The sequence below is a fragment of the Podarcis tiliguerta genome (assembly GCF_965153285.1).
Source record: "Podarcis tiliguerta genome assembly, chromosome: 7".
Classification (NCBI taxonomy): Eukaryota; Metazoa; Chordata; class Lepidosauria; order Squamata; family Lacertidae; genus Podarcis; species Podarcis tiliguerta.
In genome coordinates, this window is record NC_139540.1 from 18066113 (window position 1) to 18093701 (window position 27589).

The 27589-nt window shown below is 39.8% G+C and overlaps 1 protein-coding gene across 4 annotated transcripts in view; it reads left to right on the top strand.

Annotated features, from left to right (window-relative positions):
* CSMD3 (CUB and Sushi multiple domains 3) overlaps window positions 1-27589 on the top strand; it is a 568382-nt gene that overhangs the window by 95925 nt on the left and 444868 nt on the right. For all 4 annotated transcript variants that reach the window (XR_014513736.1, XM_083450329.1, XM_083450330.1 and 1 more), the window contains exon 2: window positions 9268-9490. Coding sequence is in view for 3 of the 4 variants with exons in the window: in XM_083450329.1 (XP_083306455.1) it covers window positions 9268-9490 (223 nt within the window). In the remaining variant the exon portion in view is untranslated. The remainder of the gene's footprint in view (window positions 1-9267; window positions 9491-27589) is intronic.

A 27589-nucleotide genomic window follows, 5' to 3' on the forward strand; every position in this document is an offset into this window, starting at 1 on the left:
GATCTGAACTGAATATACTTGACTCCTGCCCGCCCTGCAGGGAGCCACCCAAGGGTTAACAACCTGTAGGGGGAGCTTGTTGATGCAAACCAACTGGAATTTTCCCCTAGAGTCACCAGAGGGTCATGCCATGGCCCTAGTCACCACCTGGGCATCGGACAGGAACCACGACCACCAGATTCCTTTATACCCTTCAAGGGAAAGGGTAGGTGATGGCCAAACCCTCCCTCCAACACACAACACATTTTCCAATTCCTAACCGCCAAACTTTACAAAGTTGTGACGATTTGCTACGAAGTAGGCGAAAAAAAACAAGTGGCTGGTGCATGACTCAGGACTGGGACCTCCTGTGACGCAGGGGGCATAACTGTGCCCCCTGCGAAGGGCGGGAAAGTCCATCCTGCTCACAACCCCTCCCATTAGGGTAGAGGAGAGGCTTTCCCAAAAACAGTTTTGAACTTGCAGGAAATGCCATTGTTGTCATATGTGACTTTTAATATAAGTAAGTGTTGCATGAATGGTGATGTCCATATTGACTTGGAAGTAAGGGCGGAAGAGATTTCTCTTCTGTTAGCACTTTTAAGTGAAATTACCTAATTTGTATCTCCTGGAATAATAACACACATTAGAGTGTAATCCACAACACCCACTTGAAGCCTTCTTCCAGTTTTTGTAAGGAACCATTGGACAATGACCACGAGTCATTGGTTGAGCAGCTGCTTTACAGGCAGAAGGTCCAAAATTCAATCCCTGGCATCTCTCGGTAGTTCTGGGAGAGAATGCTGTCTGAAACCCTGGAGAGCTGCTGCCAGTCAATTTTCACAATCCTGAGTTAGATGGACCAATGACCAACTCAGTGCAAGACAACTACCTATGGTTCTTAGGCATACTAGAGTATGGTTTTCCATGTAGCTGTGAATCTATGTGTACTCTAACCTGCTAGATGATTAATTGATCAAGAGATAACATCTGGCAAGCTAGATGCTCCCAATTAATCAGGCAGCACATTTTTAAAAACACTGTTATTAACAGAAGTACTTAAAAAATGTAGCCAGTGGGCGGCATATCAAAAGAGGCCTTCTTTCCCATCTCACATGTGGGATGGCATTTTCTAAGATTGCATGAATGGCATCATATATGAGGAACCTCTTCAAACAAAGAGTGGGTGGTTTTTTCTCCTTCTGAACAATTATTTTACCCATATGCAAGTTTAATCTATTTATGAATTGAGTAAAACTCATACAATTAATCAGCTAACAGCACAGTTTAATTTATTCATTTATTCAAAGTATTTCTATGTCCCCCTTCATTCTGTTTGGATTTCAAGGCAGTGTCCAGCAGAGTATATAATCTAATTTATAAACAACAACAACAATGTGTTGTGTAATCCTATAGAAGTCTATTCTGAAGAAAATCCTAGTGAGTTCAGTGGGACAGACTCCCAGTTAGTGTGCATCAGATTGCAGCATAATTAAAGTTGCCAGATGCAGAAGAGGACTGGGTTTCTGAATCTTTAATAGTTTTGTAGAAGAAGAAGATTGAGCAGGTGTGGTACCTGCTGAAATGCCCTCTTCTACAAAACTATTGTAGGTATGTACATGCTGTTATCTTCTGCATCTGGTGACCCTAAACCCAATAGGACTGGAGCCTGAAGTTGGATTTGTTTTTTTAGACTCATAACAGCCTTCATTGATTTGGACTGGTGCTTATTTCTCCTTCCTGCCCTTCCAGCCCCGGATATGAGATTGAGATGGCTGCTTTTCATTTTCAAGACTCTTTTTTTCTGACTCCTTGCTTATTTGTTTCAAGGATTTATATATTGCTTTTCACTCAGCGTGACAAAGTGATGAACAGTGTAATTTACCAATATCCTAAAGCTGCAGCAAAACAGACAAAATACAAAAGCACATAATAGAAATTATAGAAAATAAGTGACCCAGTGCAGAAATGCTTGAGCAAATGAGAATGCTTTTCATTTCTGGCAGAAACACATCACTGATGGCCCCCCGTTAGATCTCCGACCTGCTTAGACCTACAGGTAACTGTACTTCTTTTTAGGAGTGTTGATAGTTTGGTAACTGATTGCAATGAAAAGAACTGCAAGGTACAGAGGAGTTAATCATACTGAGATTCTACCTCTTCCTTTTTTACACAGTTATGATGAATGCTGCATGACATCTGAAGTGGTATCTTCACAGTGTTTCCCTGAACTGTTGAGTACCAAGATACTTAAGGTCTTTCTAATCTTGCTGAAACTTCCATGAAACCACCCACACTATTTGTTTGATCATAGCTAACTTATACTTTAGTACTGCGAGTTTTTTCGTCTTGCGAAGCACAGTTTCCCATAGGAAATGCATTGACGGTTTCCCATAGGAATGCATTGAAAAAGGCGCAAGACGTTTTCGTCTTGCAAAGCAAGCCCATAGGGAAATTTGTCTTGCGAAGCAACTCAAAAAACGAAAAACTCTTTCGTCTTGCGAGTTTTTCGTCTTGCGAGGCATTCATCTTGCGAGGTACCACTGTATTTACTGGAACTTATTTTTGCTTTTGCTCCTAGTTTAATCTCACTGCCTTTTTCAAAATCATGTAACTCCATGTCACTATGGAGGGGATTAAACACACACCCCTTTTTCTAAAGGACAACCTCTGTCTTTAAAAATACATCCATTTACTACCAAAATTTACCGCTCTACATAATCCTATCACCTAGCAGCTGAACATTGCTACTTTCGGATTCCGAAGAACCAGATTTGATGCATTTGGTGGTTGCTTTCGTAACTGAACTTCTTTGTAAATCTCATTAAAGATTTACATGCCAAAGTATTATGCAAAAGTTACATAATAACAAGTGAATGAATTGCCAAGATTGTCACTTATTTCTTTAAGGATAAAATGTATTGCACTTCCTTCTCAGGTCCTACATAACAACAGGTACATATGAAAGCGTTTATTAACAGTTACTGCTTACATTAACATATAAATTATATGCAAGTTGCTTAAGTTTCAGCTAAACTTTTTGTAGCATCTTCATAGCAAATCAAAATAATGCTTTATGGTGCTATTTCTTCAGAAAAAGAGGTGCCAGAACTCACCATGAAAGCCTTCCTTGTTCTCTTACAATGGCAATGGCACCCACCTGAGAGGTGCCAGAACTGAGTTCTGGTGAGTTCTGTCTGAAAAAGAGCTCTGATGCTTTATTTACGTATCTGTGGACATCTTCCCACCTTAACTTAGAATGTGTCATCACAAAACTCTGCAACTAGTCAGGGCTGAGTATGAATTTTTAGGTAGCCTCTGACTGAGTCCCCTTTTCACCTACTTCACACTGTGTAGGGCGTTGATTTTTGTCTGTTCAGAATTCTGTGTGGACAGGGAAGGGAAAACTTAATGTCACTGCCATCCTGAGTCATTATTGGGTATGGGGACGCTTTGAGCCTCACAGCCTGAAGCTTATAGGTACCTGGGGTTGCCCTTAGGGCCTGGAATGTGCACCTTGGTTCACATACGCAAGGCTCACTTAGCAAGGAGGGAGAATCATTTCCCAGTCCTTGGCTGTATAAAGCCAATAAGGCGGTGGCCACATTGATTATTTAATTTCTATACCACTTAATACAGTATGTATTGTGGTATATTGTGTTTTTATCATTCGGTTGGGAGCCGCCCAGAGTGGCTGGGGAAACCCAGCCAGATGGGAGGGGTATAAATGATAAATTATTATTATTATTATTCAGTAAAAACAAAATCTCTAAGCGGTGTATAAAAAACTGAAGCAACAACAGAGAAACTGAAACAAAATATTACACAAAATAAGAATAGTTCCCTCATGCACATGGATTTTCATCTCCCTGCCTGCACTTACTGATTTGGCTTATTTGCACATCCTCCACTCAGTTATATTTCCTCCACTATGGTCTGTTGAGTCTTCTTTCTGCTTAGTGCTGTGCGAAAATGTGTGCCAGCAGCAATGATGTAAAGGGACCAGTATAGCATATGATTTTTACATGCTACCTTATTCCAGGTTAGACTATTCATCCATATAGTCTAGGATTAGAAGCATCATCTGCTACCCAATCTTTTTAAATCGAAATTGCTAGGAATCAAAGCTGGAACTCTGCATGCTGTGTCTCTACCTCTCAACTTTTCCAGCCATGATTAACAAATTGCAGCCATGTAATCAGCTTCTCTATGATGTAGCTTTGTTTATTAGTGGGTTCATGGAATATCAATATTTGTGCTTAGCGGGGAAAATCCTCTTAACTGCTCAAGGGCAGAGTCATGTTTGCAGATCATTATAAGCAGCCAAAAGTGCAAATGCGAACTTAAAATGCTGATATCTTTAAGGAACGTATTCATACTTTATTTATGGCTTGATGTGCTTTGACAAAAACGTGTGCATGATTCTGTTTCCAAGCTTGCATAAGTTTACATAAACCCTTTCTGGATGAACAGTATATAGTGATGAAAGCCCCGTAATTCCATTCATTATCACAGAGCACATCCAAATGATACCTTCTTGTGTGTTGGGTTTTGAAGTTTTATTGAGGCTTCCAGGGAACAAAATATATTTCTACCAAGACTATGTGTCACAAGCAAAATTTTGGATAGGCGGAAGAGGTGGCAATGACCCTTATATTTCAGCCCACATATTTTTGGTATGTTTCAGGTTGCAATGAGATTTTTAAAATAGCAGCAAAAGAAGAAAGCACTGTTATTTCTGAAACTGGAAACATATTTAAGAACAAGCTTTTGATCCTTCCTGTAAATTCCCCTGTCCCACTAGTGAAATCACTATCTGGGTAGACGTTAGCCAAATTGCAGCTGATTTGGGGTGCTATGAAAAGGGCAGGAATAGTGTTGCTATTTTTTACTTTCTGGGGAGAGGTGCTTGTGGAATTTTCTGCTTCAGGTGGCAACCTAACTTTGCTGGTACTAAACTCCACACCTTGGAGGGGTGGGGTGCAATTTGCTACTCTATTCCAGGCAGTAAGATACATTGGCCCAGCCCTGTACTCTTCTCTCTGCCCCTCCCCAGCCACATACAAACTGCCACCGACAGAGACACTGAAACCTGAAATGGCACTCCCAGTATGTTTGCTCAGGATGATTTCTCTCTCATTGGCAATGCATAGGAATCTGAGACGTATAAAGCAAGGAAAGCCTAGAAATCAGTGCTAAAACACCCCGCATTATTTTAAAAATAGAAAACGCTAAATCTGCTTTTAGAATAGATTATGCAAATCAAATGCATTTGCATATCATTGTTCAGCTTGCTTGCTCTGTTCTGGTTGCTTCGGCAGTGTTTTTTGAAAATATATTTTTGTTCTACGTATTTTATTTTTATTTTTGCTTTCTCATGAACTGGATTAAAACCAAAAGTTGGAACTTCCTTCCCTTAGAAAAGAAAGAAGTGGTTTAGTCTAGAATTCTTCCCTAATGTGGTACGATCTCCCAATTGTTCAATAAACTAGTCGGTTTGGGGATCACCTCACCCCATATATGCCCACTTGACTAATTTTATCGATGGAATTGGCACTCTTAGAAGTGTCACATAATGTCCATTCTACTCTTACTAAGAACTCAGTCTTTTAGTGGTATCATTTATTCTCTGGAACTCTTCTTATTGATATTAGGTACTATTTTTGACAGCTATTGAAAGCAAGCCTATCCAGACATGTAATTTTATTGTGTTTATTTGTTTTTAAAGCTGTTGATTTTATCTATATTTTGACAATTTTAGGGTGTCTAGTTTCTGGAGTCTGTTTTTAGCCTATTTGAATGACTACTATGTATTATCGTGTAAAGCACATTCATATTTTTCTCTTAAGGGGTATATGAATTATACTAAATAAATAAATGAAACTTATTACATAAAATCAGAGTCAGACACAAAATTGCTGGGGGGAGGGGCAATTCTCTCTCCCTTACACATTTGCTGGACATTCTGTCTCTATTTTCTCAAGGGAAGACATTAATTTCTAACAAATTATTTGAGAATTTCTGCTTCAACCCTATGTTAACTATAAAGTGAAATGCCCCTCCACATTTCATTCATAAATAGGGTAGAAAATATCATACACTCCTTTGCATCCCAAGTTTATTATTGTTTAATATTACTTTAATATTGCTTAACGAAGCAATGGCCATGATAAATTTTCTTTTTCAGACTGTTGGAGAATTCTACTTCTGTTCTCCCTGAGAATATTCTGAACCCATGTCCCGCTTTTACCACGTTCAAATAAAGCGGAGAATTTGGGGAGGCCATTTTCTCTCAGCCCTACTTTGATCTGTCTCTAGTCCTGACAGGAACATGGATTTCCCTTGTAAGGCAAAGAGCAGTACAACATATAAAATGAACCTCCAGCTTTGCTGATAAAAAGACTATCATGTTTTCTTGATTTTGGTGCTCTATGTTCCAAGTATTTTCTGAGAATTCCCCCCCCCCCCCCCGAAGAAACAATACTGTATATTTGTCTTCAGGGTTCTTTGGCTGGTATGTGGGGGTTGTAAGATTTACCTGAGAACAGAGATATTTCTACAATTATTTGTCTTGTGTCCTCAATTTTGAAGACAGTAATGTTAAAAATGGGTAGTGTTGTTGGGGGGGGGGTGTTCAGAAGCTTTAACTAGCTTTAAACTGAGTGGTTTTGTAGACCCACGTCTTGTATTCCCCAGTGGAAAATATGAAACAAACACTTGTGAGAAAGGTCACTGAGAGTGGAGTCCTTCAGCTTCCTGACAAAAACATGGAGTCCACTTGTCTCTGAAAAACAGAGAATTCCATCCAAGATCCCGAGGCACAGCCCATGTAAATAATTCAACATAACTCTTCATAAGTAATTCAAGTTTCATTCTGAAGAAGTGATATCGGAACTAAATGTATCCCAAAGGCTTTTACAAAGTTAACTAATGCAGTCAGAGTTAAATAATAAATAACAACAGATAATTTTTCAGATGGGATTTAAAAATAGATCATGAGTTGCTGAAGGCACCAAAGAGGGGAAATAAGAAATATTTTGGGTATGGAATTTTGGTAATAGACCAAACTGAGAAGGTTATGGAATGGTTGTTCTGAACTAGTTTGCAGGAACCAAGCCTATTGGCCTTAGACCATTGGTACATTGTAGGAACGGGGAACCTGTTGCGCTTCAGAAGTTCATTGACTACATCTCCCATCATTTCCTTGATCAGTGGAACTGGCACTATTACAAGTGGCTCATAATATCCATTCTGCATTTGTAAGAACTTTGTCATTTAATAAGGCCTCACCTATACTGTACTTTGGAACTCGGTGCCTATTGATATCAAGCAGACGCCTTCTCTGAATTGTTTTCAGTGCCTGCTAAAAACATGGTTTCCCAAATGCTCCCCTACCCAAATGCTTAGAAAACTTCTTAGTATTTTAACCTCGTGTATGTTTTAATATATTTAAATTTCCCCCCAATTTTATTGTTTTATCTTTCTGAAAATCACTTTAAGAGTTGGTTGTTGTTGCTTTTTACAATCAAGCAGTGTATACATTTTATGTAATAAAATAAAATAAATAAACTCCTGTCCTTTGGTCATGCTGGCTGTGGCTGATGGGTGCTGCAATCCAACAAAACTGGGAAGTTAACAGCTTTGAGGGTTAAAATCAAATGAACAGTCAGACATAAACAGTGTACAAATTTTATGAAATAAACAAACAAATGAAATGAAACCTACAGCTGTGTTCCCAGCAGGTCTTGGGGTATAATTTTTATTAATTCGATCACGCAGCATTAACCATCAGGCTACAACAATTTAAATATTCAATATTTAAAACAATTAAAACAAATCATACCCTCAGGAATAGAGTGGATCCCAAAAACACATATTTCGGGTGTGAAGACCAAGATAAAGAGGTGCATTTTCAGCATACTGATGATTTGGATTTTTCAGCATCAAAGGTTCCCTCAGATTCATAGGTGGAATTATCTGTTAGTAAAATTTTCTATGATACATATTTTTGCGCTTTCTGTCTCACAGTTGAATGTGTGAACCGCTGTTGAAAATATTGTGCTCAAGAGAATGTGAGGTGATCTGTCTTAATCCACGCAATATGCTAACAAGTTTGCTATTCCACCATATTTTAATATTTTTAAGGGAGATGATGGATGTATCACAGAGAGAAGGCTCGTACATTCCACTGGCAGTGGGACAAGGAAGTAAGAACTAAGTTGTGAACTCTCCATGAAAAACAGTGCAATCGTTTCCTTGTGTTAAGGGCTAATGATTACTTATTTTGACTGCAGCACTGTGTAAGGAAAAGGGCAATCTCTTTGGCAATCAGGTCTCAAACTCTTGGGGTTTTATGGCTTAATAGAAGCATTTTGAGAAACCTATTAGCATCCAGTGTCACTAGCGTAATGCGTTCCACTTTCTAACTGGAAAACTCTACTTAGCAACTAGGTCACAGCATTCTGCCCTAACCTGTGTTTTTGGAATGGACTTAAGATATAATACCTCCAGCAGAGCTCCACATACAAATAAAGGTTAAAGGAAATAGTTTTCATGATGTTAGTAAAAGAAAGGGAGCAGCATATTCATCTTGCTAGATGTGAATGGAGAAGACCAAGGGATAGCTCATTTGATAAGAGCACGAGACTCTTAATTTCCAAGTCATGGGTTTGAGCACCACATTGGGCAAAATTAGGGTTTGGACTAGATGACTCTTGTTTGTCCCTTCCAAGTCTACAGTTCTATGACTTGGAATATGAATTTCACAAGCAAATGGCAAGCTAATAATATGACATCTTGATCCTAAATTCATCAACTTGGACATAATGTAAATTCCATAATTGAGGAGCTATCATAGAAAAGTTTGTTGATTTCAAGACCCATAGGGGACTGACATGTGTTTTACTATACATTGGTACCTCGGGTTAAGTACTTAATTCGTTCCGGAGATCTGTTCTTAACCTGAAACTGTTCTTTACCTGAAGCATCACTTTAGCTAATGGGGCCTCCTGCTGCCACCACGCCGCAGGAGCCCAATTTCTGTTCTTATCCTGAAGCAAAGTTCTTAACCTGAAGCAGTATTTCTGGGTTAGCGGAGTGTGTAAACTGAAGCGTATGTAAGCTGAAGCGTATGTAACCCGAGGTACCACTGTAGTTAGATAAATATCTGGCAGAGTTGGAGCAGAATATTTAACTTATCTATTAAGGTGAGGAAGAATTTGTTTCATTCAATAAGGTATGTGCGGTGATAATGAATTTACTCTTTTTTTCTTATTCATTTTTTTGCAGGATTTATTTATACATGTGGTGGAACATTAAAAGGACTTAATGGTACTATAGAAAGCCCCGGCTTCCCATATGGATATCCAAATGGCGCAAATTGTACGTGGGTAATAATTGCAGAAGAAAGAAACAGAATACAGATAGTATTTCAGTCTTTTGCTCTAGAAGAAGAATACGATTATTTATCATTATATGATGGGCATCCACATCCTACAAACTTCAGGACAAGGTAAATATTGTTGACATCCTATCAAAATATGGCTTGCTACAAATGAATACATTTTCTCGAAATGTCTTTCCTGGCACTATTGGAACTGAAGTTGTTACATTTTTTTCAGCTATCTTGCTCATCCTCTTTTCAATAGCAGATGCTAAAGTCAAATTACGGAAAGAGGTTCACCAAAAGAAAACATTGTCCATTTCTTTTCAGATGACAGTTGACAATTCCTTTGACACAAATGCATTAGCTTTTGTACAAACCATGAGTTTATGTAATGAGAAAGCTTGTAACTCATCGTATTGTGTTTTTCTGAAAGCAGTTGTTATTTGGGTTACATTGTAGATCTTGTTGAAGCACATGGTAACTCAGTGGCACATGAGCATAAGGTCTGCAGAAGGTTCCAGTATCAATTCGTGAGCACCACTAGTTTTCATTTTAATTATCTCATATAGAAAGGCTGGTAAACACTTCTGCCTGAAGCATTGACAGTATTCCCAATAGACAATATTGCATATGCACTAATTGTCCTTTCCCCCAGGGATATTCTTTAGTCTCCAATTGCCCATATCTTTACATTTGAGTGATGAATCTTAGATTGTGTACATATATGCAAAGAGTTTGAAGGTGTCTCAAAGCAATATATTCTGCCTGAGGCCAATGCAGAAAATTCACTGCATCCCTGATAGGTGGGGAATCCAGCCCCTCCTTAGAAGGTTTGTTCCTCTGCTGATCAGCTCATTCCATCAGAAAGCAAGAGATAACTAATCTTCAAGATTTTGTCTCTCTTTCACATGACCCTGCCATGTTCTTCTCTCTCTTGACCTGAAGATAGTTTGTTAGCCTATCATATAGTGACTGCCACATATAATCAGCCTAAATGTCTGACTGGCCAACAGAATCAGAACTGAAAACCATGTGGAGTGTATGTAGGCATGGGGGAGAAATCCATATAGTTTCATTTTAATGAAAACTTCTCAAATTTGCACTTCCCAAACAACTGAAACACAACTCTTCTTTGAAACTCACACTACTCTATACATTGAGACAAAGTTCCCCAACCAAAAAGTGCATACACAAAAAAAGTGCACATTAGTGAAAATACAAAATCCATGCTATTTGGGGGTGGGGGGAGATTCATTATACTAAATAAAGAAAATGTACACAAAGAAACATACATTGGGAGAAATTTGCATGTAAATGCACATTAATTTTACTGCAGACTTTTAAAATATTGCAAAGGGGTGAACTGAAGTTAAGGTTGTGAAATTGAGAAAGGGGGGGGGACTGAAATTGGCATATGCATCCATCACTGGGTGTATGGGAGGAAAAACTAGGGTGGCCATGCTACACCTGCCCACTGAAGCTTGGGACAAGTGACTAACATACCCTGTGTGTAGCTTGACACTTTTTAAAAAGAAAAATGAAGAGAGTCAGTGGTCTGGTGTATGGTTTTGGATTCATTTGTTGGCTACCTTATCAAGCTTAGCTGCACAAACTCCTACTTCCCAGCTCTGTGTTGGAGGAGATGTGGGGCATGTGGGGCACTGTTTCATTTATGATGTGAGGTCCCATCAGCCAAAGACTTTGGGGTCTGCAACTTTCTCTATACTTAGGTAACTTATTAGACAAATGATTATGCCTGATCCTACTCTTGCATTCCTTTCTGTTTTTTTTTGTTGGTAGACATCAGTACCTAACTGCCAAACTTTAGTGGCATGGTATTGGAGGGGAATGGACAATCTTCCTCTTAAAACTTGGTATGATAAGAGTCTGACAATTGGCGCTTGATTAGACTCTTACCCAAGAATTCAAGGAAGCCAGAAGAGTGGCTCTGACAGATAAATTTGTTCAAACTCAGTACCCATTAATTTATTATGCCACTATCTTTCTGGAGGGACACTTTCCTGCCAACTTGGTTGCCAAAGTAAAATCCACTGTCAAGTTGTATTGCAATAATGTATGACTATGGAGACGTTGTTTATCTTTTTATTGTTAATAGATTATTATTTTTTGCAATACCTTTAATAAAAAGCATTTTTATTTTTTTTTTATTAAAAAAATAATGTGCCACCTCCAGTGGCTGAAAGCTGAAGCATCTTGAATACCAGTACTTACAGAAATATCTCTTGGAAAGAATGCTTTGAAAAACAAGGGTCAGAGAAGTAGCTGTTGTCTCCCTATTCTTTGGAGGGCTTGTTGATCTTTGTGCTGTTTGCTTTATAAATACAGACCTCCTGTGTTTTTCAGGGTCCTTGGGGGCTCTGTCCAAAAACACGTATTCATTACTAGAGAGCCCAGGAAATTTGGCTTGCTCTGCACTGCTCCATCTCTGTCTCAGTTGACCAGCTGAGCAAAAGCAGTTCCGAAATGATTAGGCACAAATTAAGGGCTCAGCATTTTTGACGCAACTTTGAACTACAGAGCATAGGATCATTGATTTTCTTCAAACAACCTCATGCAGTGCTGCAGCTTTGGCCACCACTTAGATAGAAGCAGGAGGCATGGAAGAAAGATAAGATTTACTGTGGGGATTCAGAGTTAGCAAGGAGAAATACAAGAAATAATGAGACTCCAAATGTCACCCATAGTCTCTTTATACAGGTGCAATGTGGCAGGTGGCTCTCGAAGATCAGATAATGTCAGTTAAGTAGAATTATCAAAGTTAATTGACCAGCACTCTATATGCATGGCAGGAAGAAAACGGGAAAAGGCAAATGGGCAATGATGAGGATGGCTCAGCAATTTTAATCCTGCTGAGCAATTTAACCTGTTTTTATAATGTCAGATTTAGTTTATTGAATTGCACCTATATTTTTATTCCTTTATTCCTTTATCAAACCACCTTGAGAATATGATGGTAGGGTGATGTAAAAAACAACAAACCTTTAACTGATTAATTGCTCAGTTAAAGCCACAAGAGCTGAACCTCCCTAAATCCACACTCGGTTCCCATAATGAAGCTGAGACGAGTACAACGCTTGCATATGTTAAAAATGTGTTGAAACTTCCAGCAGCGTCACTCAAATATTTAATGTTTAATGTGTATTGTGTTTTTAATATTCAATTGGGAGCCGCCCAGAGTGGCTGGGGAAACCCAGCCAGATGGGTGGGGTATAATTATTATTATTATTATTATTATTATTATTATTATTAGAAGTTGGTTGTGTGTTATAGAGTCTTAAACAGCTTGGACTCTCCATACTTTATGACCCATTTACACAATTTTATTCGGAGGTAGAATACCTAAAAACACTTCAATCTACAGTCAAAAAATATTGATTTCTATTTAGCTTCTTTGGTGAGTTCATGAAGTGCTGGCTCCTGGGGATTTTTTTTTATTATTTTTTGTGGGGAGAGGAGAGGGGAGCTCAAGAAAACTTTTGACACTTCCTGCAAGCTCCACACTGATCTCTAGTAGCTCTATCACACTGAGTAAAACAATGTCCTGGAAATGTGTTCAGCACCTAAAAGTCAGGTATTGTGATTCAAATTAATCCTCTTTGTTCTGTATGCTTGATAATATTTATGTGAGCTGTACTGTTATTTTTCAGTCTGTAGGAAAACTACAGCTGTTAATTTAACAAATGTAATTAGATTGAGTTGAGTTTTATATAGCCAGGTCTCTTTTTCTGCTTGATGCTCCTCACCCCTGCAGGGTGGGGAGATTATTTTCAGCCAGTGGTCCACATTTTCTCATGGGAAAATGCTCAGGTCCTATATGCCACTGGTAACTGGGGTCAGATGCAAAAGTGGACAAAGCAATGGATGTGACTCTTCCAGCTATGCAAAAATCAGAGACGTTTCCAGAGACCCTCAAGCCATGAAAAGGTACTCAAGAAGGGCAGGTGGAGGGTATTGGGGGGGTCAAGTGGAGAAGCCTGGAGAGCTGTGTTTTGCCCCCTTTGTTTGACCCGAGGTCTCCCAGCCTTGGTACAGAACATCAAATATGAAGAGGAGAATGTCACAGCACGCTTCAGTGCAAAAAAACAAGCAACAAATGGTGTGTTGCTAAGCATAGACATTAGCAAACTGATGTTAATGCATGCCAAGCTTTGCCGTAATTAAAAGCTGGTAGTTATGTCTCTTGAACCTTGACTATTTTTTCCAGGCCCTCCCCCCACCCAACAGGTTTGGAAACTTATATGGTTCATTAGCAGGGTCTCCGCCGCCCCCTCCAGTCCAGGCAGAGTTCTTAATGCAGGCCTGCAGCACAGTTTGTTCCAGGTTTATAAGTGGGTTTTGAAGACCCATTTATTTTCGACTTGCTTTTTCATAAATTATGTAGTTGTTGCTGTGGAAATGGTGCTGGGATTTCTTTTAGCCTGTTTTTAATGGTGTGTTACTGGCTTGCTGCAGTTGATATTGCCGTGCTTAGCAATGCTATTGTTATTTAGTTTTATTCGATCAAATTGTCTGTGGATGGTGTTTTATTCGGAGGTGGGGGTGGGATGAGTGCTTTCTTAACGAGTAGGTTTATTGCATTTTTATGTTTTATGGAACACACTGTGCTTCAAAATAGTGGTGATAAACCTGTTGTTGTTTAGTCGTGTCCGACTCTTCGTGACCCTATGGACCAGAGCACGCCAGGCACTTCTGTCTTCCACTGCCTCCTGCAGTTTGGCCAAACTCATGCTGGTAGCTTCGAGAACATTATCCAACCATCTCGTCCTCTGTCCTCCCCTTTTCCTTGTGCCCTCCATCTTTCCCAACATCAGGGTCTTTTCCAGGGAGTTTTCTCTTCTCATGAGGTGGCCAAAGTATTGGAGCCTCAGCTTCACGATCTGTCCTTCCAGTGAGTACTCAGGGCTGATTTTCTTAAGAATGGAGAGGTTTGATCTTCTTGTAGTCCATGGGACTCTCAAGCGTCTCCTCCAGCACCATAATTCAAAAGCATCAATTCTTCGGCGATCAGCCTTCTTTATGTTCCAGCTTTCACTTCCATACATCACTACTGGGAAAACCATAGCTTTAACTATATGGGCCTTTGTTGGCAAGGTGATGTCTCTACTTTTTATGTGATAAACCTATGACCCTCCAAATTTTGTTGGACTTCCCATCAAGCTCAAGTAACATGACAGTGGTTAGGGATGATGGAAGTTATAGACCAACAGGATTTGGAAGGCCATAGCTTCCCCATCTTCACCTGAAAGGTGACAGACAAATACCTAAATGGTATATATATGAAAAGGATCTGATTCATGCTTTATTTATTGCCTTTTAGAAGGTGGGATCAGTTAGTTTTCACTGACCTGTAGAGCAAAATTCTAGATAGCAAAAACTTGGTTGTTTTGAAAATCAAGATATAGAGCAAAGTGCCAAATCATCAAGTCTACTTTGACATTGGACAGCATCTCCTGTCCTAAAGCTTTAATGCTTTATCAGATTGCGTGAGACAGATTTATGGCTTTAATAGTCTACAATTTCCTATTCATTATTTTTAGGTCAGGCAGGGAACTCAAATATTCATAAGGAGAGAAAATATGTTTTAAGGGGAAATTGTGTTTGTCCTCAAATGACAAAGAAACCACAATAGTTGGGAAAGTTAATTATCCACACATGTTAAATATTTCCTAAAGAAACAATGGTCCATTTTAAAACAAGTTCAGCTGACAGGGATAACTTTTATCAGCTGTCTTGTAAACATCATAAATTATGGCTCTTATTTCTATTAATGTTATGTGCATTTCCTTTTATCTTCTTTTGCATGGAAAGTTGCAATTTATTTCTTCTTTTTATCATTGCTCTACATTTTGTCTGTGCCTTGATTTCCACATCATTAATTTTCATAGTGATATCATTCTTGTTCTGAAGTTCTATTCTTCTCATTGTATCTGTATTACTTGCTTTCTGTCAAGGGCAATCTATATGTTAGGGATGTTACAAGCATTTGAGGGAAAGTGCTTGCATAGGTGAGTTCCCCTCCCAAACCTTACAATAATGAATAGAGTGAGCACAGCATGATCTGCAGCCTGCTGCAAGCTGGCCTTTACTTGTCATAAGAACAGGGCACTGTATTGAAGTCTTTTTCTTCAGCAAGCAACCAGAATTAATCACCCACCCACGTGGTTGTTCTCCTATCAAGCCAATTTTTAGTTGTTCCAAAGCAGTCTTCAGAGGTCTGTAATTTGGTTTTAAACTACTTTTGATATTGTATTTTTTAAATTACTGTGACTATCCCTGGTGAACAGCAGATAATAAATCAAATAAATAATAACAATTTAAGAAGAAATCTGTTGGATCAGGTCCAGGATCCTGTTCACAGTGACCAGCAAGATGCTTAAGAAAAGCCAGCGATTAGGACATGAGCCCATCAACATTTTCCACACATGTCCTCCCCAGTAGCTAGCATTCAGAGGTGTATCACATACAGTAGTAGAGGCAGTGCACAGCCATCATGACTAGTAGTCATTGGTACACTTTATGAAAGGGAAACTCCCCTCCGGAGTAGAAATCATATATTGAACAGATGGAAAGCTCTTTAATCTAAGCAGGCTGAAAGCAGAGAGTAAGATTACCGTAACTTCCGTCATGGGGCTTCAGTACACTGATGACAACGTAGTGTGTGCACACTCAGAGGATGACCTCCAAACCATTCTAAATATCTTCTCAGAAGCTTACGAAAAGCTTGGCCTATCACTCAACATCCCAAAAACCAAAGTGCTGCACCAACAAGCGCAAAGCAATGCATCAGCAGTGCAACAAATGTTGGTCACTTCAGCTACCTGGGCAGTTATCTTTCCTCAAGGGCAGACATTGATGCTGAAGTCAAGCATTGCCTGAGCTCTGCAAGTGCAGCTTTCTCCCGATTGAAGTGCAGAGTGTTTGAGGACCAGGACATTCGCAGGGAAACCAAAATGCTTGTTTACAAAGCTATTGTACTACCAACCATGCTGTACGCTTGTGAAACGTGGACCAAGTGTAAATGCCATCTCCAACTCCTCGAAAGTTTCTATCAACAGTGTCTCCGAAAATTTTTACACATCAGTTGGGAAGACAGGCAAACATAGCCAGTGTACTGGAAGAAGCAAAGATCACCAGTGTCAAAGCAATGATTCTTCAACATTTTATTGGTATAAATAAATTATTATTATTATTATTATTATTATTATTATTATTATTATTATTAAATATACATTAAAATTACCAATAAAATCACTTGCCATTTCTATGCAAGTACTGCTTGCTTGTCAAATGTGGGCTAGGAGGAAATCTCCTGTGAACTGACCCTTTGAATAATGAGGGGTGATGTATTTGCACAGCCTCACAGTGCAAATTGCGGACTGTACCTTTTGTGTCGTTATGAGTATTATTATCTTCCATAATGAAAATTAAATTCTCTTTCTCCTGATGTGTTCTTTCATTTGTGTCACTTCTGGAAAACCTTGCAGAAGGAACAGTCCTGAACTCACATTGCAAAATAGGGGGGGTTGAGCTAAACTTTGTGGTTAAGGTTAAATGTAAATATATTTTTCTCCCCCCACCCCCTAATTCAAGGTGACTTGTTATAGCTTTAAAGGCTATAATGTCCTCCCCTGGAAGTTTCTTACCTGTAAGTGTGCTGATTACATTCCAAACAGGCCATGTTATTAGCTGAAGCAAATTTATGTCTGTGCTAAAAGGGCAGCTTCTTGGAGCCTATAATCTAACAGACCTTTTCATGATGGATTTTTCCTTAGCCGTATTTAGCAAAAATGTCACATCATAAATATGAGACAATAATATATAATGAAAAGGCAGCTCATGGCACTCCAGCATTAGAAGCATGTACAATGTTATGAACTTAGGGCTGCAAATGGCTTGTAAGCGTGTAATCACAACAGCATTCTAATGCTTCATTAGTGTCTGATGGTTATTAGAGTTCCAAAAGCTGACTCTTTGTTCACTTTTACTTGTACAATCTATTACCTTTGTGTCTTCAATGCCATGTTAAAAACATAATGGTGGATGCATTTTGTGACATATATTAAAAGAGAAATGCACAACACATGTGTCATTCCAATCCTATGCATGCTTGCTCAGAAGCAAACTGCATTGAGTTTAAAGGACTTTACACCTTTAAATTCCATAAACTCCATATAAAGGGTAGTACCTCTGGTAAGGGACACATTGTGCTCCTTCTGGGGTAGTTTGTTCACGTTTGGTCCTCACCCTGCACTCAGCTCTTGCCTGTCACTCGTAGAGGCTGCCAGCATGCAACAGTGGCCACTCCCAGGGAAATGGCTTTGGCTGGCCAGCTAAACCAGGTGGGGGTAGCTGATGGGTCTCAATCCCTCAGTGAATTAGGGACTTCCTCTGCATGTGAAGACAGGCTCTGGCAGATTTAGTGGACGAGACCAATAGTGGGTCCAACAGTTGCTATTCTATTCCTGCAGTCATGATGGTCCTGTGTGAGTTTTTAAATTCAATTACAGGCAACTCCCCCATTTGTGCATGGGTTGCATTCCATGGTACCAAACATGTTGGTGGGGCATGTGTAAAAACTGCCCCCCACCTTCTGGGGCTGAAAATGGTGTGTGCATCAGCAGTCCTTCGGGCCTCGAATGCACACAAAATGGGAGTTGTCTATACAGTGGTACCTTGGGTAACATATGCTTCAGGTTACATACGCTTCAGGTTACAGACTCCGCTAACCCAGAAATAGTACCTCGGGTTAAGAAATTTGCTTCAGGATGAGAACAGAAATCATGTTCCGGCGGTGCAGCAGCAGCAGGAGGCCCCATTAGCTAAAGTGGTGCTTCAGGTTAAGAACAGTTTCAGGTTAAGAACAGACCTCCAGAACGAATTAAGTACTTAACCTGAGGTACCACTTTACTGCACATTTTCAGAGAGAGAAAAATTAAATCAGAGTCCACAAAGTTTTGTTTGTTAGTTGGCTTGATAGGTTTTTTCTCTCTCTAACACATAAGGAATGTAGGAGGAGTTTTGAAGCAAAGAGTTATGGTGGTAGATAGAAGAGAAGAGTTAATTTTGCGCTTCACAATACACATGGCTATCTAAAGGGGATAACAATTATGTAGCAGCACTACTCATTCAAAGTACTGATTCTTCCCTTTAAAGCTCTAAATTGCTTGGACCACATCACAGCAAACCCCACAGGAAACTATACACTCAACAATAGAACACGAGATTCTTAACCTCATGGTCATGGGTCCGAGCCCCACAATGGACAAAAGAGTCCTGAATTGCAGGTGATTGGACTAGATGGCCCTTGTAGTCCCTTTCCATCTCTACAATTCTATGATGCTATGAACATTGGAAACAAATTCATGTCACATGATTTCTGAAGATTCTCTTAAGAAGCCAGGTGTTTCCTATATGAGGGTCACTGTGGTCCAGCGAGGACATTCAATAAGGCTGTTTTAGTTTAAAAGACCCTGTCTCTTTTAGGCCCTTGAGAAAATTGAGAAGAAGAAGGATATTCATCAGACCACGTGCCACACATATTAAAATAGGCTGCACGGAGGTGTCTTGGTCCGGGGCCATTTAGAGCTTTAGAGGTATGGTTGTTGGTAATTCTTGATTTAAACTGACTCTCAGTTTGATTCTGTTTGATTTAAGGCTCGGCTTTAAAACGTCGCTGGATATTCTAGAGACAGGACATGAGTGGGGAGCATTTTGCTGTTCCAGGGTCACATTACCACCTATTCAAAACATCCGGGGGCGGGGGGGGAATGACAGTGGTGGGTGAGATCAAAGGCAAAAATTAGCAGAGCAACAAATGCAATTTTTACCTTTGTACATTAGTCTAGTTTCTACATACCCTCACACCCTTCATGCAGGTAAGCAAGAGGCATTATCAGTGTTCCGTGAGAAATTTTAGTGGAGAGCAGGGAAGCACATGGTTAGATGTGGGACAGGAAGGTGTGTGGTATTGGGAGAGGGGCATGGCCAGAGGAGAGTCTTTCCACCTTCCCCCCTGAGTATCCCACCCTTCTTCAAGCACCATTCATTATCTCCCAGAATACTCTGTCTCACATGGTTGCTGGTTTTGCTATTGCTGCTTAAAAATGGGATATCCCTGTGTCTGCCACCTTGAGCTCCTTGAAGGAAGAGTGGGATAGAAACGTAACAAACGAACAGAAGGAAATCTAATTGTAGAAGTTCTGCCTCAGCTGGAGAACTCATCAGCTGTTTTCAACATGAGAAAATAAAATGAGCGGAACACAGTCCATATATTTCTCAGCAGGGCCACTACTGCTCTATGCAATTGCAAGGCAGCGCTGCTCTCCTTTTAGAAGAGAGAAAATTCTTCACATGCTTCCTTCCAAATGTCACTAAACGCTGTAGGTTCTTTGAGTCTATTTTGTTTTTTTAACCCACCCTTTGTATCGGGGGGATATCTCCATTTGCCCAGTCCTATTGCACTCTTTCCCCCAATTTCTTTAGAGTTGGATCAGCAGGAATGATGCCATTGGCGGCTTGCCTCTGGATGCACTTCATAAATTCACAGAGTGCTTGGCAGAGATTCATATTGCTCTAATGGCCTCTGGCAATTACACATGATGGCAGCAAGATCGCACCACCTTTCCCTTCCATACGGTCCCTATAGGCACAGCGTTGACGTGGTTAGACTCACATTGTTCTGAATTACACTGCATGAAGGGCTTAATGATGAAAGAGTCTTGAAAGCAGGGTGCTGGTCCTGGTCCTTTTTCTATACATAATAATAATAATTTTATTATTTATACCCCAGCCACTCTGTGCGCCTCCCAACAGAATAGTAAAAACACGATAAAACATCAAAAACTCCCCTAAACAGGGCTGCCTTCTGATGTCTTCTAAAAGTCAGATAGTTGTTCATTTCCTTGACTTCTGAAGGAATACATACATAGGAACGTGGTAGAAAAGTGATTTTGTGGATATTGAATCATTAAACAATGGATCACGCTTACCAAGTGACAGTGTACAGGTGATAAGCACACCGAATCTCAAAGTACCAATCCCCTAAGAGAAAGAAGTATTTTTTTTCAGTGTTCCGAGTCATTCTGTGACCTGGCACATAGATGGCATATGCAACCAGATGTGAGAATGAGCTGAGAGCTTATGTGTTCTCTGCCATGCAGAGAACCTCTAGCATAGAAGTTAACAAAGGACAAATCCGCTGAGAACAAGAGAGTTATTTTCAGAGAAGAGAAAGCAGCATTCCAGTTCCTTTTGTGATCTGGCTTGCACAGAAGTTTCACATGCAGCAGGACGTAGGAGCAAGTCTGGGGCTCATGAGACTTCTCCCGCAGTGACCAGAACTGCTAGGATGGATTAGAAAATACCCAAATAAATGCTTGTGCAATTAGGCCCTACCATTATATAAAGGTAGTTGCAGATGACTCTGGGGTTGTGGCGATCAGCTTGCTTTACAGGCCAAGGGAACTGGTGTTTGTCCGCAGACAGTTTTTCCAGGTCATGTGACCAGCATGACTAAGCTGCTGCTGGTGCAACGGAACACCAAAACCAGAGCAGCGCACAGAAACGCCGTTTACCTTATCTACTTGCACTTTTGGTGTATTTTTGAACTTCCAGGTTGGCAGGAGCTGGGACAGAGCAACAGGAGCGGGGATTCGAACTGCCAACCTTCTGATCAGCAAGCCCAAGAGGCTCAGTGGTTTAGACCACAACACCAACCGCATCCCTATTATATACTATTATATAGGGATAGGCAAATCCTGGTCTGTGTCACTTTCATGTTTTTTATTTAGCTATAACTCTGTTCTGTTCCATTTCTGCATTGATAAGAGATTTTTCATCCTCTAAAATTTTTATTGAAATGCATGTTTTTCTCTCAAAATACACATTTAAATCTGTATTTAATTGAATGGGCATTTTCTCTCTCAAAAGGCAGCTGCCAGGAGATGTGGCCTCTCTCCATCCTCTACTCATTTGTGTATGCGTAGAGGGAACTTGTGCAATAAGGACTTCTAATTATGCAAACTGAGTTTAAATAGGGTTGCTGCAATAATGCAAATCATAATGGTCTTGCATGTATATACGCTACAAGCATAAGTGGCTTGCCCAGTGAGGCAGAGCTGCAATTCAAACCTCCTGGCAGTGGGGATGCTTTCTGAAAGAATATAAGAACAGCCTGCTGGATCAGGCCAGTGGCCCGTCTAGTCCTGCATCTGGTTCTCAGGCTTGCCAATCAGATACCTATGGGAGAGTGAAGTGGGGAGGGGAACATGATCTAGACACACTGGCAGAGGCAATCTGGTCCTCTCAGAACTAGACCTCCCTGACAGACAGCTGGCATCTTCCTGGCTGGTCGTGGCTCCAGTAGTTCATTTTGTACTATTTATAGGCACTCTTCTAGGTACTGCTCATCAATGGTTCCTCTTCATCCTGGAGAAGAGTGACTAGTGGGGTGCCACAGGGTTCTGTCTTGGGCCCGGTCTTATTCAACATCTTTATCAACGACTTGGATGATGGACTCAAGGGCATCCTGATCAAATTTGCAGATGACACCAAACTGGGAGGGGTGGCTAACACCCCAGAGGACAGGATCACACTTCAAAATGACCTTGACAGATTAGAGAACTGGGCCAAAACAAACAAGATGAATTTTAACAGGGAGAAATGTAAAGTATTGCACTTGGGCAAAAAAAATGAGAGGCACAAATACAAGATGGGTGACACCTGGCTTGAGAGCAGTACATGTGAAAAGGATCTAGGAGTCTTGGTTGACCACAAACTTGACATGAGCCAACAGTGTGACGCGGCAGCTAAAAAAGCCAATGCAATTCTGGGCTGCATCAATAGGAGTATAGCATCTAGATCAAGGGAAGTTATAGTGCCACTGTATTCTGCTCTGGTCAGACCTCACCTGGAGTACTGTGTCCAGTTCTGGGCACCACAGTTCAAGAAGGACACTGACAAACTGGAACGTGTCCAGAGGAGGGCAACCAAAATGGTCAAAGGCCTGGAAACGATGCCTTATGAGGAACAGCTAAGGGAGCTGGGCATGTTTAGCCTGGAGAAGAGGAGGTTAAGGGGTGATATGATAGCCATGTTCAAATATATAAAAGGATGTCACATAGAGGAGGGAGAAAGGTTGTTTTCTGCTGCTCCAGAGAAGCGGACACGGAGCAATGGATCCAAACTACAAGAAAGAAGATTCCACCTAAACATTAGGAAGAACTTCCTGACAGTAAGAGCTGTTCGACAGTGGAATTTGCTGCCAAGGAGTGTGGTGGAGTCTCCTTCTTTGGAGGTCTTTAAGCAGAGGCTTGACAACCATATGTCAGGAGTGCTCTGATGGTGTTTCCTGCTTGGCAGGGGGTTGGACTCGATGGCCCTTGTGGTCTCTTCCAACTCTATGATTCTATGATTCTATTCTATGATTCTAGGTATCACTGTTCCATTTTTATCTGGAAATGATTCCACTTATCTCTATCCAATTCAAACTGCAATTTGTAATTTATCCCTATCAATTCTTTTCAGCTTGTTTGATTTCACAATTTCTGCAAGGAAGATCCAGCATGAATAGTTGCCAAGCTATATCAAAGAGAAGTGTCCAACTGGATTTCTACATGAAATCTTTCTGGTGGTACAAGATTCTTCGGTAGTTAGTTACAGTGGTACCTCGGGTTACAGACACTTCAGGTTACAGACGCTTCAGGTTACAGACTCCGCTGACCAAGAAATAGTACCTCAGGTTAAGAACTTTGCTTCAGGATGAGAACAGAAATTGCATGGCGGCAGTGGGAGACCCCATTAGCTAAAGTGGTACCTCAGGTTAAGAACAATTTCAGGTTAAGAACGGACCTCCAGAACAAATTAAGTTCTTAGTTAGTTAGTTAGTTAGTTAGTATACCACCCTTCATCTACAGATCTTAGGGAGGTTCCCAACATACAAATACAATGTAAAAGCAGAAAATGCAAGATAAAAACAAGAACAAAAAACCCTCAATCAAACCAACCAAAACACCCTCCCTACAGCGCCTCCCACAAACACTTTTAAAAGTGGTATAAGATATTAATAAGCCAAAGGCCTGATTGAAGAGGAGCATTTTTGTCTGGCAAAAATGTTTGTGGACCTGTCTCAGCTCAGCCATTTTTGGCTCAGCTAAGATGAGCAAGTTACACTGGTGTATTTTCAGCTGAGCCAGAGCTGGAGACTTAATGCCAGCTGAGGTGGGAATCAGCCAATTGAGCCAGAGGTCCACTGCATCCTCAGCTGCTTATCCTGGTGGATCATGCCATGACGTTACCAGATAAGTTTATTACTTGATGTAATTAAATGACTTCACTTACTGATTCTTGACTTATTCCATTGTTACACTTGCGTTTGTTGTTTTCAGTTCATGTTAACTTTCATTCATTATACGCTGAGTTCCCTCTCACTCTCCTTAACATACAGTACAATTTGCCCCATGTTCTGGTATCATTCAGCTATAGATTTCCAACTGCCAGATGCAAATGGTGCCAAGTGGAAGTAAAGAAATGCATAGTGTAATGATGTCAGAATATGAGGCAAGTTGTGCCATAGTTCGGTGACACAACGCTTGCTTTCCACCAAGAAGAAGTTGTGTTACAGATGAGAGAGAGGAACTCGGTACTTAATGAGAATTAATGACCACTGCAATTTTAATGTAACTTCCACCTTATGTATTGATCGGGCACTGTACTAAATTCCCTCTCTATCCTATTTTTGTTGTGCATATTCCCCATGACTTTCTGTGAACATCCACCAGAATGTATGCACATTCCCCTTTCAACTTCTATTAACCCATATATAGCACACTTGCTTTTGCTAAAAGGAAGAAAAGGAGAAAATCAAAAGCACTGTAAATCAATTAAATTCATAGTTGACAGATGTAGCATTATATAATGAAAGTTTGAGTATCATAATGAGGCAGAGGCTGTTTTTTCTTAACCTATGTTTGATCAGGAATATAAATGATTGTACCAGGGGCTGACAAGTAATTACTTGTTTAGTTCAAAGCTACTACTCAATTATAGAATGCTCTGCTTTGACCTATGATCATTATTTTTAAATAATGCATTAATTGATTCAATGACTTCATATCTTGACAGGAGAAAGATGGTAATTTAACACACACAAAATACAAAAAACAAAACTGGTTCATAAATCATATCCTGATTGTTAATCCTAAAGAGCACACTCAGACAAAGAGAGAAAAACCTAAATCTCATTCAAATAAATGTAATTAAAATACACTTGTATGTCTTTTAAATGCAGTTTATTTCAATGGTATTGTATTAGTCTGCCACAGTTGGCTGAGTATCCATGCAGATCTGTTCCAGCAATGTTAAAATTACCTACATCTAAGATGACAGGAGCCAAAGGTAAATTCCAGGAAACAGGCTTCTATGATATTAGACGTGGGTTAGTTGAGATCCGTCTAAAATCCAAGACAGAGGATTCAGGAGAATTCCAATAGAAAACTTGTTCATGTAAAAAGAAGAAGAAAAGGAAAAGCAGGTGTGTGTTTAAAAATGAAATAGTGAAGTCCGAACTTCATTCAAGAATAATTAAAGAATAAAGAAGCAGAGAAGGAAAGTGACCTATTAAAAATCAAATCTATTAAAAGCTGTCCATAGGTCAAAGACAGAAAATGCTATCTCTGGTAAAAATCACAAGGAACCGCTCTGATGAGGGAGAAGTAAAATCCCCCCCAAGTTTAATTGGAGCTGTACAAAAAGTAAGTGAAAAGCTCATAATCCCCTGTAAAACTATTGCAAGCATAAATAATGAAATCTACAAGCAAGGTTTTTATGTGTGGGGGGGTTTGTCTTCTACTGAAGAGGTAAGTTATGGCAGCATGTATGTAGGCCGTATTTTCAGTAACACTTTCCCCCACCCAAAATAATAGCTATTATGACAAACAGCATATAAAAACCTCAAACAGAAGATTGTCTCCACTTTAATTAGTGAGATATTGGAAGGTACCAAGTAAGGATGAGGAGAAATTCACTTTTATTTTAATGAGAAACTACTTAATATGTACTTCAATGAAGAAGAAGAAGAAGAAGAAGAAGAATTTATAATAATAATTTTATCACTTATACCCTGCCCTCCTGGCTGGGTTTCCCAAGCCATAATCATTCCAAAATATAGATGCCCTTTGAAATTCACACTTACGTAGATTTTGTGATGCAGTTCTGGAGAACTAAACAATGTTTCTTACAAATGAATATATTAGGGGATAGTGTTGTGTTAGTGAAGATAACACAACATTGTATTAGGGAAAATGGTTTTTTGCAAACAAGCACATTAGTCAAAATTACATACAAAATGGGTTTATTGGGAGAAAGTCGCACTAAAATGCTGACAAAAATGTAATTGGACAACAACAATGGCTTGCAGAAATGTGGAGAACTGAATTTAAGGTGGGGAAAATGGGAACCTAAGAGAACTGAATTTCTCTGGCTGCAGCTGCAAAAAGAGGAAGAAGAGGAGGCAAAGCACCCAGCTGATTAATTCTCAGTTACCGAGACAAGTGACATTGACAGAACTGTCCATTTCTGGTATGGAGTTACTGGTGTTCCAGAGTGACAGGGTGGAAATGTTTGTTTTTCAGCAGATGAGCTGAAATGGAGGCATAAGCAAGAATGGACTGACTGAAAATAGAAGCTGGGCTTTTCACTGTCAATGAGCATGAACCTCACACAAATGTATAATTTTTCCTTGGCAGAGGATGTCAAGATACAGTCCTTGACCTTTTTAAAATGCTTACTTTATTAAGCAATCATATCTCCTGCCTGATACCTCAGTCATAAGAAAAAGCAAATGCCATTGTCTTGTATGTGCCAGGGATTGAAGCTATTGTGGAACAAAGATTTGACAGAGATCAGAAGGCCAAAATCAACTTAAATCTAGAATAGAATAGCAGGGAATATTAGCTAATAACAAGGGTTGCAGTGAACCCCAGCTGTTCCTGTCATAAAGAGAAGCAGTTCCCTCTGTGCTAAAGACATTTAAACTTTGGGAAATAGAAATTGTATTCAATAGAAAATGATTAAATAAAAGCTCTGGTTTAATCTAATCTGTATTTAAACTTCGGAAACCTATAACGTCACTGTACATTTGCAAAAAAAGTTATATCTGGTCTGCAATTCTATCCACACATTGGACTAAGAAAATAATCAGAGCCTGCTGGATTATGCCAACAGCATCCTTTTCTTACAGTGGCCAACCTATGGGAAGCCTTGAAGCAGGACCTGTGCTCAACAACACTCTCCCTACTTGTGATTCCCAACAACTAACATTCAGAGATATAGTGCCTCTCACAGTGGAGATAGAACATACACATTGGTAGTATTATTCTTCATGAAATTGTTTAAGTCCTCTTTTGAAGCCACCCAAGTTGAACATCACTACTTCTTGTGGCAGCAGATTCCATAGTTCAGCTATGCACGCTGTGAAGAAGTACCATATTTTTCAGCATATAAATTGACCCCATGTATAAGATGACCCCTAAATTTTGAGCCCAAAATTAAGAAAGAAATAATTGCAACATTGTGTGTGTAAGACGACCTCCAATTCTAAACTTGACAAATTTGGGAAAAAATATAGTCATATACACAGAAAAATACAGTATTTTCTTCCGTCTGTCCTGAATCTTCCAACATTCAGCTTCATTTGTTGACCACGAGTTCTAGTGTTATGACAGAGGTTGAAAGCTCTTCTTTACTTTCTCTAGGCTTTGCATAATTTTATATACTTTTATGATGTCTCCTGTTAACTCACATTTTATCTAAACTAAAAATCCCCAAATGTTTTAACCTTTCTTCTTAGTTAAGTTGCTCCATCCCATCAATAATTTTGGTTGACCTTTTCTGAACCTTTTCCAGCTCTACATCTAGACATGCGTTCATTTATTTAAAGCCTTTTAAACCTGATATTCAGCTGAAAACACTTAGTGTCCCTGCATTCAGGTTTATAATTTAAAGGACATGGTAGAAAAGGAAAGGGGGAGAGGGAGGGAGGGAGGAGAAGCTGGACAGGCAGAAGCAAACTCAGCCAGTTCTTACGAAGTTCTAATAATGACTAACTGATAGAGAATCAGTTCGCAAACCTGATGGAATGGCTACTGGTAAATAACAGATAAGGGAAATGAACTATAACTAATGTTTAAGCAGAACCAATGGACGAGC